Source organism: Colletotrichum costaricense, assembly GCF_030867565.1.
Source record: "Colletotrichum costaricense strain IMI 309622 chromosome Unknown Scaffold_10.1, whole genome shotgun sequence".
NCBI lineage: Eukaryota > Fungi > Ascomycota > Sordariomycetes > Glomerellales > Glomerellaceae > Colletotrichum > Colletotrichum costaricense.
This window is the reverse complement of record NW_026848239.1, coordinates 463,347-475,920: the sequence shown is the minus strand read 5'-3', so window position 1 is coordinate 475,920 and position 12,574 is coordinate 463,347. Positions and strand designations below refer to the sequence as shown.

Here is a 12,574-nt window from a genome sequence, read left to right as displayed (position 1 = left end):
GGGGTGAACTCTTTTTGTCCCTCTTTCATAGGTATCTTGGTGATTGCGGCATTGTGGTGGCGGTTTTGAGCTTATGTCTCAGGGTCACCACGAGAACAATGGTTATTTCAGTCAACCAATAGTCAGTTAATATGATCGATCGACCGCCTGATTATCATTACTGTCGACGTTGAATCGATCATGAAGTGCAATTAATCATAGTCTCTCTGCCATCCTGTCCTGTGATCCACCACACTCATTCCACAATCCTCAATCTTCAACGATCCAGCCCCTTACACAGGCGGCCACTCCGGCCGACCAAAATGACACAAGTCCGGTCCGCCCGCAGCAGCCTTGATGATATCCGCAGCCTTCTCGGCAACAGCATACACAGCAGCCTGAATATGCGCCCCCGGAACAAGCGGCATGATCCCGGCATCGACAACGCGCAGGTTGCACGTCCCGTACACCATCAGCTCCGCGTCCACGACCCCGCCCAGCTCCAGCGGCATCATGCTCGTCGTACCGCTGGGGTGATACTCGGTGCCGACGAGCGGCTTCAGCGCCGCCATGAGCTCCGTCTCGTCCGTCGAGTTCAAACGCGGATCCTCCACGACGGGCTGGAGAGGCGTCATTGCCTCCGTGCGCATGAGGCGTTGGATGAGTTGTAGGCCGAGACGGATGATTTTGCAGTCGAGAGGGTCGGCACAATAACGAGGGTCAACCACGGGTCCGTCAAAGATTGAGGCTGAGCGGGGGCAGACGGTGCCGCGAGATAGGGGCTTCTGGTTGGCGATAGACATTTGGCCCCAGGAGGCGGCGAGGAGCTCGTAGGCGCCGACGTCCGGGCGGGCTAAGTGGGCGAGGACGAGGCTCTTTTGGCGGGTGTAGCCGGATTGTACCGTGGGTGGCGTGTCGAGCGGGAGAAAGGTGAAGGAGGACTGGTTTGCGGCGTGCTGGAGGAGGGGTTTCCATTCGGATGCGTGGTATTGGAGGCTTGGGAAGGCGACTGTGTTGATCAATGGAGCAGTCAAAGGGCCTATTGGAAATGTTAGAGATGATGGTGTAAGTAGTTTTGAGAGTATTGACGTACCGGTGTGGTTTGTGACAAAGGTGGTGAGTGCATTGTCGAAGGCGGCGCCGGTGAGGTCGCGAGAAGTGAAAATGGATGAGTTGGAGTCTGTAGTTCGAGTCAGCTACATGGTCATCTTGCGAGGCAGTGAGAAGAATGACGACAGGACTCACAGTCGAATTCAAATTGGGCCATGGGATGATCCTGAAAGTTGTTTCCGACACCTGGCAGGTCGATCTGTACAGAGATATTCAATGACTCCAAGACTTTGCGGGGACCAATGCCCGAAACCTGAAGCAGCGTGGGCGACTGAATCGCGCCGGCAGCCAAGATGACCTCCCTTTTGGTAGTAATTGTTCTGTTGATGCCAAGGGGCTCAGATGAGAACTACAGACAGTTAGTCAATAGGTCGCCATGGATCCGAGACCCCATCATAGGAGAACGGATGATGACTTACATCAACCCCAATGACTCGACGACGGGTTCCCTCCTTGGCGAGCGAGCCGGGCAAGCCCACAATGAGACGCGTCGCGGTCTGCCCGGTGACGACGTGCAGGTTTGAACGCGAGATGGCCGGATCGAAGTAGCCTGTTCTTGCATCGGAGCGGGTCTGGTTGGTAGGAGACATGCTGGACGGGACCATCATGGCTCCTGTCGGGTCGCCCGTGTTAAGGTCGCCCGAGAGGTGGATGCCCATCTCTGATAGTCCGTGAATTACATGGTCTGTAGACAAGATCAGTACATTGAAACAGAGTATTTGGTAGGAGGACCATACCCGACGAGTTGTAAAAGTACTCCGGGTAGGCGACATTGATGGGTCCTTCTGTGCCATGAACCGACATATCTGGGTGAATGTTGAGGCGGTCCTGAGTATTTTGATCAACGTTCGTGGTATACGTCTCAACCTGTATGGCCCGTCAGTTTTGAAGTTCTTGTTCGTTCACTGCCATTTAAATGCGAATTCACCAAACCCACCTTCTTGAAATAGGGAAGAAGGCTCTTCCATCCCCATCCTCGATTTCCCAACTCCTCCCAAGCATCGAAGTCCGCTGCCGATCCTCTGGTCCAACACATGCCATTCGTGACGGAACCGCCGCCAATGACTCTGCCCTGGCTGATCCCGCGCGTCTTGCCATCGAGGAACGTCTGAGGAGCCGTCGTGACGCTCTTGCCGTATGGCGAGGGCGGTGTGAGGCCGATGTACCCGGGCGCGATGACCCTGCTCTCACGTCCGTCGAGCTCGCCAGATTCAATCACGAGGACGGTCGCTGTCGTATGGTCAGCTTTGTCGAACCCCGCGCGCGGATGACGAGGAAGGAGAAGGACTTACTGTTCTTATCCTCGCTCAGGCGGTTGGCGACGACCAAGCCTGAGAGACCACCGCCGACGACAATGTAGTCATATTCTTCGAGGAGGAACTTGTCGATAGTCTCGTCGGTGATGTGCAGGGCGTTCGAAATGGGAAGCAACACCCAAGATAAGAATACCAGCAGCGCCAGCGTCGAATTCATCATGGTTGAAGTCGAAACGCGCTCTGGGTAATATTAAGAATAGAATCGTCGTCGTCAGGGCTCAAAAATGAATGCCCTTCCAAAGTGTATGAACACTTAAAAAAAAAAGATGATGAAGTCGAAATTATTGACAACGAATCAGCGAATGGAGAAAGGAAAAAAGTCAAAAGCTTCCTGATTAATGAGAGTGAGAAAGAGCTCTTCCAAGTGAACGTCTTGATCAAACGAATGGACGCAAGGCTTAGTCGCCCGGCCTTGACGGTGTTGACGATGTATACGGACAATGAGAAAAGAGTGAAAGGAGGGAGTCACTGAGGACTCACCAGCGCATGACTAGGCACCAAAAGACTTGATCCCGTCAAGTATTATATCCATTCTACATTGCCAAACTCGTTTCTTCTGCCATTTTGATGATGTTTCTCGAGTACTCCACGCAGATATCTGGAGCACCTCAGTCCAGCGAGACACAAAGTGGCACGAGATCGTGTTGTAAGTGAGAGTTGCGGAGACCACCTCAACCTACGAGTTCGTATTCTTGGCGTTCCCTTACCCACAGCAATGTGTCTGAAAATACACTAGAACGCGTTGCAAGTCTTCTAGCTCGCGAGTCCTTCTTCTTCGCCCTATTCCACAGCGTAGAGACTCATAGAAGACTGTTTTGCAGAGAGACTCAACTTTCTTATTCCGACAGCTGCCCCTCCTTCATCTGAAGTTGACTCAGCTCGCGCAATCAAACCGTCGATCGTCACAAGCCATCGGCTTTCACGGCGGGCTAATTTTTTGGCGTACCGTCCTGTTGGACATTTCAAATTTGTCGATGATGTTTGCTATATCTGACTCTGATCATTCGCTGTTTCATGCGCAAGACTCCAGCTGAAATCACTTGAAATCTTCGGCATCTTCGTAGATCCAGCTTCAATACTGGGGAAAGTCCCTCAGGGGATCGATTGAAAAGCAAAAACGGGCCCATCTAGTCGGGCCATCTCCTCGGGTGGTGTTATGTCGATTATCACGGAAGCCGGAGCCTGATGTAGAGCTGAATAGAGATCCCTGCAGCATGGCCAGCTTCAAGATCAAGACGATTCGGCGAAACTACATTTCGAAATGATGGGCAAAGATAAACCTAGGAAAAGAAGTGCTGATACTCATACACGCACGACCCTCACGGCTTCAACGCTGAGGCGCTTCTTCTTTTTCTCAAATAAAGAGAAGATGGCTGTATACCATTTCCAGATCCATCAAACTTAAAGCAGTACCAGATATTCGGGCGTTACCATAGCCCATGGTACAAGTGCGAGCTTCTGTCATGCGATAATTGGAGAGATAGACATCGGCGATGGCTAGGGCCTCTCGAAATCGCCAAGTCAACCATTGTCTCAATGCGGAAACGTGGATTGGACTTTGGCATTGTCTGTAGGTCTTGCAGGAGTTTGGATCATTTCCTTGAGAAGATTTTCAACGTTTGAATGGCAAATTTGGAAGGAAATACGCGGGAAGGAAGATCTGCGACGAGGTTGCACGGAAGGGACAGTACCTAGGACGGCGCGGACGGACAGTTCCTTCGCAGTCGGACGATGGGTGATCGGGAGAGGACCCACCTTCAGGCGTTTGGGCCAATAGAACGACACATGAAGTAATGTCACCTCTCCTCCTTCCAATCGTCCTGTGACGCAAGAAATGTTTCCATCGTTTACCTTACACCTCAGACTGCTATCTCCAGACTTAAAGATGAGCATGTTGAGACGAACCATCACAAGCAGACACGACGTCTTTCGCCGGAGCATGGCGGGCGCTGTCCGCTACCTACACCTTGCGCCCCCGTTCCTCCTAGACGATTATACGCCCCGTTACATGGCATTGACCTCCATCGATGAATCCAAAAAGCGATCAAAGGCCTACGCCCATCTCTCCAAGTGCAACCTCTGTCCGCGACTTTGCGGTGTCAATCGTTTCGAGACGACTGGAATGTGTCTGATTGGCAATGACACCAAGGTCAACGTGATTGCTCCGCATTTTGGTGAAGGTCTGGAGCAAACCTCTCCATCGCATCCAACGTCTTTTCTCAACCTCTCAGAGGTTCTGCGAGATCGTTTGGACTGACCATAATCTAATCTAGAACCTTGCGTCCAAGGCCACAATGGCAGTGGCGCCGTATTCTTCTCGGGTTGCAATCTGCGTTGCGTATTCTGCCAAAATCATGACATTGCACATCAGCGCAACGGCCAAGACTTGACACCCGAGGAGCTGGGTGAATGGTACGTTAAGCTACAGCAAATCGGCCGTGTTCACAACATCAACCTCATCACCCCGGAACATGTTGTTCCCCAGGTTGTCCTCAGCATACTGCATGCGAAGGAGCTGGGCCTGCGAGTGCCAATCATCTACAATACCTCCAGCTTTGATTCGTTAGCGTCTTTGGAGCTGCTTGATGGCTTGGTAGACATCTATTTACCTGACTTCAAGGTATGGGAGTCGGCAACATCCAAGCGGTTGCTCAAGGCAGACGACTATGCCGCCACGGCTCGCGAGAGCATTAAAGCAATGCACAATCAGGTCGGTGACCTGTGCTTTACTGGAGATGGCATCGCCAAGAGCGGTCTCCTAGTTCGCCATCTTGTCATGCCCGGAAAGAAACAAGAGGGACATCGCATAATGCAGTTCTTGGCAGAGGAAGTTTCCAGAGATTGCTTCGTCAACATTATGGAGCAGTATCACCCAGACGCGCACGTTGGCAAGTCTAAGAGACGCAACAAAAAGAGCACCGACACCCAGGACGATGAGGTCCGCTATAGCGAAATCAACCGAGCCGTATCGGGAGACGAGGTGTCCTCGGTCCGAAAGGCTGCGGAAGCGGCTGGTCTTTGGCGGTTCTGCGATCCTCCTCGGCACGACGGCTTCAACATCTGAAAAGAAATCCCTTACATCAAAAGTAACGATAGTAGGTGCTTTTACGGCAGGCTTGAATTTGCTCCCTCAAGAAAGTAGGATGCCCCTGCACGGGTAGGACGGCCGCAGATGTATGGCGACCCAGACCTCTCTAGCAGGGATGCTCGTCTGGATTATACCAACAGCCCGTCCGTTTTTATGATGGCGTCAACAACTACAGCTACGTGAGTGACGTGGTTGTTTTGCTACCAATCGCATCAGTGCTGGCATAGTACCCTCTATAATCGTGTGGTCCTCATATTAATGTTTAGATCCACAACTGTGTTTCAGTAGCTCTTAAGCCGTTCATTCACCTCAAGTCTACGTTTGAGAACTATTGGGCTGACGAACATACAGGCCAAATTGCCCATATCTATTTGCAAGTGCAAGCAGATGGGCAGATCTGCCATGCATACTTCATTAGCAAGCCGCATCTGCTGCGCATTCAGGTATTGTTTGGAAGCACAGATCGCACCGGAGCTTCAACTGCGCCATCTTGTTTGCCGAATGCCTGCTCTCTCTCAGACGTACCAGGCTAAATCGGGATTTCCCTTGCTCACTGCATCTTTGCTTCATCAAGTTCGATTAGAGCTTTCGGTCTCGGATATGAGGATGTCGCGGCGAAGGGGCCTCATACTTCTGAACCCCTAACCTACCCTTTGTCTCGAATTTGCCAGATCGGGACACAGTCGGAGTCGACTCTCATCGGTTATAGCCTATATCTGATCGAACAGGACCAACTGTTCTCTCTCGAGAGACAATCTTGTCGACACTAGTACCGTTGTTTGTCTTTGCCCCTCATCATGAATCAGCATGTCGAAGCTCCAGTCTTCGTTCCTTCCAACATCAAGAATCAAGATTCTACAACATCGTCCGATGACTCGGCCTCGACCAACTCCCCAGACCTGTTATGCCTCAGAGGATCACGAATACTTTGTACTCCGGCAGTACCATCACCACTCCTGGCCGCCCTGAGACTCGGTCGCCCGAATCCAAGAGCCAGTGTCAACACGACCACCGAACCGGATTCTGGATGGTCTACTGCAGCATCACCGCTTTCTTTCGAACAATTATACATGGAAAAGGCATATCTGATGGATTCATTGAGCAAACAGGGCGAACGCGAGATTAACCTCATGCGAAGGCTGTCGATCCTCCAGGAGAATGTTGACAGTGGGTTGCCCTCTGACGAGCGCCGCAAGGCAAGAAAGAAGATAGCTCTGCTCAAGAGCAAGATCGTCGATGCCACGGCACAAAAGAAGATCATTCTCCTGCGGCTCGGCGATATCTACGTGGAGCTTCAGAGCCACGAGACCTGGATGCAAATACAACACGAACTCTACGAGAGAAGATACGCATGGTGGTCCGTCGATTCACCCAGTGCTTCCGCTCATGCTACAACACCGTCCGATGTAACATCGATGATACCGACGCCACTGAACGCGGCCTCCCCGGTATTCTTTCCCGCGGGATGTCATCCGGTATACAATACGTGGGACGTAGCGGCTCCTCGCTTTGGAGAGCATTGGTATGAGGTGTATGATACAAGGCCAGCTGGATCATGGGCCGATTTTGGTCAACATCCTGAGGTTCTTGCGGAAAAGTTGGGGAATCATGGCTTACAATTTGTTTATGGGTTGAGGGCGGGGGATCCGCGGCAGGATGGTATCAAAGGCCAGGACCAGGAATCAAGCCAGGAGATTGAAACTCCGACATCGGGCAGAAGAAGTAGTCTACCCTCGTTGAAAAGTCTCTGGCCAGGGGTTGAGGGGCTACGCAGACCAGGCGAAAAGGAAAACGAGCCAGTATCGCAGGTCTATCAGAACTAACTACCCGAAGCATGGTTGTACGGCAGACAGGCGCAAGTAGATGAGCCCAGCCTGTGTGTGCTTTTTGTGTTCTCGTATCTCATCCAGGGAGTAGGCAGATAGATGGTAATTGCAATAAAGCAGGGTAGGGAATCTTTTTTACTATAATCATCAAACAAGGGCCGCCTCCAAACTCCTCGACGTGCCTCTTTTTAGAGTTTTGTGTTTATTCCTGGCCATGAATATACCACAACCGTCACCAACGCATCCAGTCTCACTCATTCACCGCCAATCACCTGCCACCATGCCTCTATAACAAACAAATTTGTTTGATACTGTCACCAAGGCCCATGGCGTGGCGGGGAATGTCCTCGTCTGAATTGCCCCGCTTCCATGGGTCCCGGGTTCGAGTCCCGGCTTTCTCTTGTAAAAATCCGAGCCTCATTTCGCATGAGGTGTAGCTCGGATCTTTCGTAAGCCTCCTCTTGTAGGGGGCTGAGCTTTTGCTATTTTTCCTCTTTTGTTGCCAACTATGAAAGCGAAGCTACCTCGTAGCATTCGTTCAGCTCGTGCGTGACAGACACTCCGCGGCAGCCAGCCAGCCCCTTACGCAAACTCTCCAAACTGGCCGTCGTCGAAACCCAGGTCTTGTGCGGATTTCCTGTTCTCCCTCTTCTTGTCTCGGATATTGGCAGCGCTCGGAGGCGGCGGCAATCCGAAGCTACCAGCACCACCGCTGCTCTTAGGCGCGCTCGGCGGCGGCGGAAGAGAGAACCCCTGCAACCCTCCCGCTCCTCCGCCGGGGATCTCGGACCCGGACTCGGTCCTCGCCCGGCGCCCAATCTTTGACCCGCCAAAGTTGATGGTGATGGTCTCGCCCTCCTTGAGACTGTAATCCTTATTCTTCTCCTCCTCGGCGCGCTTGCTATTCTCAGCAGCCTGCTTGGCGTGGCTGGCGTCCAGCAAACCCAGACTCTTCTGCGCCTCCTGCAGCGCGACGCCGAAGTCGAACGCCTCGCTGCGCTCCTCGAAGCCGACGCCCAGCACCGCCTTCCGGCCCTGCCCGTCCATGACGCGCACCGCGAAGAAGCGCGACGAGTCGAGCACGGGCTCGACGGCGTTGATGGAGGTGTAGGGCGCGGCGGCGAAGAGCTGGCCGTTGGAGGGGTCCTCGAGGACGATGTCGACCTTGATGTGGTTCTCTTTCGAGGTTATGCCTGCGGGTGCGCCGGGGGCCACGGGGACGACGGCGGAGCCTACGCCTACTGGAGTAGGGCGGGCGGCGGCGGTGGTCTCCCAGGCTGTTTCGAGAACGCGGAGGCGCGCGGTGAAGATTTGGCGGTCGGTCCAGCCGGCGGCGGTGTAGCCCTTGTTCGAGGTGAGGGGCGGGATGTTGTAGACGTGGGCGCCGGAGGCGATGAAGAGGATGCGCTGGATAGCGTCGGCTGGGAGGGGGTTGCCTGTTGTGGGATCGAGTTGTTCCATTGTGTTGTGTTCTTTGTGTGCGGAACAACTGTGATGGAGTTGTAGATGAGGTGTTGGTGGTGAAGGTTATGTTGATGGAGAGGAATATAGCTTCAATTACTGTCAGGGAGGGGTAAGAAGATGTGCTTGGGAGCTTCTACGGGTGTCTCGGTCTTGTAGAGGTAGAAGAAGCTTCATGATGGAGAAAAGAAGCAGAGGGAAGAGAGAACGGGGTTGAATTGCTTGCTTGTATTCAGGGGAGGGGGGAGATGAAGGCTTACAAGGACGGGAGCTTGATTAGCTGGGCATTGGGTGGTGTCAGTGTTTCGGGAGTGGAGGGGACCCCGCTGTCGGTAGTGGGATGCTTTCAGGGTGACGGTGACGATACAGGGCGATGAGACCGCTATTTCTGTGGTGTTGTAAGGACCCTGGACCGACGGGGGGCCTAGACGGAGGTGTGCACCTTGCGTACGGGCTCGGAGGGCGACCTGGAAGGCTCCGGAGTAGATAGGTGGGTACTTGTGAGATACGTGTAGATGACGTATGGTATCAGGTAGATCCATATCGGAGCTTCTGGTGGTGAACCTAAGAAGAGCCCCTCCTAATTACCCCGCCAAATCAGAGCCATCAATCCCTTTGGGCGTGGGCGCAACGGCAAGCTCCATTCGGTCACTCGTGGCCCGTGGGAATTGAGTCACTGCCTTTTGCCCAAAATTTCCCAGAGCTTCAACGCCAAACCCCGCCATCGCGACTCTCAACTCAACGGCCCACCACCAACTTCGCACCAATTCCCCTCTAACCACACTACCGATATCCTACAATCTTCTCGGCGACCGCTGTCAGCAGCACTGACGACACCGAAACCAGCGCACGAGTTGCATGCTGCGCAGGGCCTTGCCCATCTTCCGAATCGAATCCTTCTTCACATACATCACCATGGCCACCGGCGACCTGACACGTGCGCTACCCCCTTTCTCTCTGCCTGACAATCTACTTGCGTTCAAACGTGTCACGTTAAAGGAACCCAATACTGACAACGTGACTTTACAGCAGCTGGCGACAGCCAAAAGTCCTCCACCGACATCCCTATCCGTATCAAGACAAGTGATGCCATCGAGTACGGCACAACCCACTCTCAACGTCCATTTCAAGGCTAACCCCTCTTCCCCTACAGCATCGTCTCAACATATCACTCCCTCCTCGAGGACCCAGACCTGACAAAACCCGTCGCCGCCATCGAGGCCCTCATCGCCCTCCTCAACGCCTCGGGCACAACCACCGTCTTCGAGACCCTCGACCTCGTCAAGCGCGCCTCAAACACCCTCCACGCATCCGTCAACAACCCCGTTCCCCTCCAGGCCGGCACCGACCTCTTCCTGCAGTACCTCGTCTCCTCGCTTAAGCAGCAAGAAGGCGCAAACGCATCCGCCTCGGCCGCCGCCGCCCCCTCCCCCTACCAGTCCTTCGAAGCCGTCCGCACCCACCTCCTCCGCAACGGCCGCCTCTTCGCCTCCCGCGCCATCGCCGCCCGCGACCGCATCGCCGACGCCGGCTGGCGCTTCGTCCGCGACGGCAAGGTCGTTCTCACCCACGGCGCCTCCCGCGCTGTCTCCGACCTGCTCTTCCGCGCCGCAGACCAGTCCGGCGACGGTGGTGTCCGCTTCAAGGTCGTCTACGTCCGCGACGAGCACCGCCCCGCCGAGTCGGACCGCGTCGTCAAGGAGCTCCGCGACAAGGGCATTCCCGTCGCCGAGATCGCCGAGCCCGCCGTCGCCCACGTCCTCGGCTTGCTGCGCCAGGTCCACATGGTCTTTGTCGGCGCCGAGGCCGTCACGCAGAACGGCGGTATCATCTCGCGGATGGGCACCTATCAGATCGCCAAGCTGGCAAAGCAGGCCGGTCTGCCCTTCTACGTTGCCGCCGAGTCCCACAAGTTTGTGCGCAAGGTGCCTCTGGACCAGCGGGATCTCGGTTTCCAGCAGCACGTCTTGGACTTCCGGACGGACGGTGCCAGCGAGCAGCCTGAGGATGCGGTAGACTACACTGTGAGTTTTATCACACCCACAATCCCACATTCCTCATTTTCAGACTTGATCATAATTGCTGACAAAATTGTCATAAGCCCCCTGATTTCATTTCCAACCTCGTGACAGAAAATGGTGTCAAGCTACCCAGCTACGTGTTTGAGCAGCTCCTCGACATCTATGGTAGCTTGAACGGTTGACTTCCCCTACAAAACAACACATATATACCCGCCTAGGATTTTCAAATGTTTCAAAATTCGGAGACTCTCCACGATCGCAAATGATGAGAACGTGGGCCTTGATGCCCACTTGGGGCCGGCCGTAGACATGCCGGGGTCCGGATTGTGGAGACGAAGAGAAGTCTCGCCGGCGATAGAGAGCGGCGTCTCAATGCCAGAGTCCGATGGCCAGGCGCATGGTAAGGGAATTGGCCGATCAAGGCTGCTTGGCCAAAATGCTCTTGGCAGCGGCAGGTAGTATGACCGTGAATCGGGCAGGTATAAGGTACCTATCACTTGAATAGATGCAGGCGCCTTGCCGGAGAAACTGTCCTGCTGACCACGGGACGGGAGAGACTTGTCGGCAAGAAATGCCCTTTTTAGAACTCGAAATAGAGTGAGGAAGAAATAAAAGGTTCAAATTTCCAATCATTACTTACTACCTGCGTTCACAGCGCATACGCGCAGTGTACACGGAATGAACTCTCACCAAATGACCTGCTCAAATATACGAGAGTATGCAACCAAGACTCCTGCGAGGCGGACGTCTCGCACCGTACCCAAGGTACCTTACCTCACTTTACCTGACGCACTGCGCACGAACGGCCTCACGATGAGGCGGGCGGGCAAGGCAACCCTTCCCCCTCCCCTCCCCTCCCCTTCTCCTCACAGCCCGAGGTGTCTTCGCCCTGCACTCGTAATTTGTCCGTGATAGCTACTACCCCATAATACAACAAAAGACGGGGAAGGTCCAAGAAGGTGAAAAAGACCAAAGGGAGGGGAAACCGACCGACCGACCCCCACGGCCTCTTGACGTCACAATTTCCAATGTGGGAACTGTCCACGCGCGCAGTATGACCTGCATACGCAGTACGCCCGACCAAGGGGTTTGCAGGAACTTTTTTTCATGGTCCGGGGTTGGGTTGGAAAAGGCGGGGATGGATGGATGAATGGATATTGGATGGATGGATGTCCGGCACCTCGTTCTTGTTCCCGAAAAACGATACGTAACTTGAAAGGTAGGTAAGGTACCCGAGAACCGAGGATGCGGGAGCTCGTGAGCGGCATCTTGGATCGTCAGTACTCAGCAGTGGCAAAGACCATCGTCGCGGTCAGCCAACGTAGGCTCTGGTAAGGCTTTTTTTTAGCGAATGTGAATCTTGATTGATGATATCCCGCTCAAGTCGGCGGAAGTCGCCTGGTTTGGCGAAAAGTAGTAGTACAGTGAAAACGTTTCTCGATGCCCAATCTCAAATCGAAGAAACGATAGCCAGGCCACCCATAAGAAACCCAAGGTAAGAAACACGATACACCTAGATATGGGAAAACCCGTGTGGATGCCCCTTGATTCCTTTTTTCGTTTCCCCCAATAATGCTCCTAGCAAGATGAGACAAGACCAACGAATACTCAAGCTTTTTGGGCAAATGCCAAGGGAATGGTGCGAACGAAGTTGAGTCGTTCTCGTGGCGAAAGCAGTGTTGGACTGATAGCCTTTACCAGAAGGGGTGTGATTAAGAGAGGTAATACTACATTAGTCGATGAAAACCAGCAAAATGAAAAGAAGGCAACTGC

The 12,574-nt window shown here is 53.8% G+C and overlaps 5 protein-coding genes across 5 annotated transcripts; 3 read left to right on the top strand and 2 right to left on the bottom strand.

Moving 5' to 3' along the window:
* Nucleotides 1-272: 272 nt before the first annotated feature.
* CCOS01_09750 (GMC oxidoreductase) lies at nucleotides 273-2,565 on the bottom strand (the record flags this gene model as incomplete). The annotated part of the gene is made up of 7 exons (XM_060457907.1): nucleotides 273-1,018; nucleotides 1,073-1,159; nucleotides 1,225-1,438; nucleotides 1,509-1,774; nucleotides 1,827-1,956; nucleotides 2,027-2,319; nucleotides 2,382-2,565. The coding sequence occupies 7 exons, from the start codon at nucleotides 2,563-2,565 to the stop codon at nucleotides 273-275; spliced, it is 1,920 nt and encodes a 639-aa protein (XP_060311072.1).
* Nucleotides 2,566-4,290: 1,725 nt separating this feature from the next.
* CCOS01_09749 (radical SAM superfamily protein) lies at nucleotides 4,291-5,469 on the top strand (the record flags this gene model as incomplete). The annotated part of the gene is made up of 2 exons (XM_060457906.1): nucleotides 4,291-4,585; nucleotides 4,694-5,469. 2 exons carry the CDS (start codon nucleotides 4,291-4,293, stop codon nucleotides 5,467-5,469), a joined length of 1,071 nt encoding a protein of 356 aa, XP_060311071.1.
* An 821-nt stretch (nucleotides 5,470-6,290) lies between these two features.
* CCOS01_09748 (uncharacterized protein) lies at nucleotides 6,291-7,316 on the top strand (the record flags this gene model as incomplete). The annotated part of the gene is made up of 1 exon (XM_060457905.1): nucleotides 6,291-7,316. One exon carries the CDS (start codon nucleotides 6,291-6,293, stop codon nucleotides 7,314-7,316), a length of 1,026 nt encoding a protein of 341 aa, XP_060311070.1.
* Nucleotides 7,317-7,901: 585 nt separating this feature from the next.
* Nucleotides 7,902-8,780, bottom strand: CCOS01_09747 (uncharacterized protein; the record flags this gene model as incomplete). Its single annotated transcript, XM_060457904.1, has 1 exon — nucleotides 7,902-8,780. The coding sequence occupies one exon, from the start codon at nucleotides 8,778-8,780 to the stop codon at nucleotides 7,902-7,904; it is 879 nt and encodes a 292-aa protein (XP_060311069.1).
* Nucleotides 8,781-9,638: 858 nt separating this feature from the next.
* On the top strand, nucleotides 9,639-10,983 carry CCOS01_09746 (initiation factor 2 subunit family protein; the record flags this gene model as incomplete). Its single annotated transcript, XM_060457903.1, has 4 exons — nucleotides 9,639-9,717; nucleotides 9,810-9,876; nucleotides 9,934-10,804; nucleotides 10,882-10,983. The coding sequence occupies 4 exons, from the start codon at nucleotides 9,639-9,641 to the stop codon at nucleotides 10,981-10,983; spliced, it is 1,119 nt and encodes a 372-aa protein (XP_060311068.1).
* Between the last annotated feature and the right edge of the window lie 1,591 nt (nucleotides 10,984-12,574).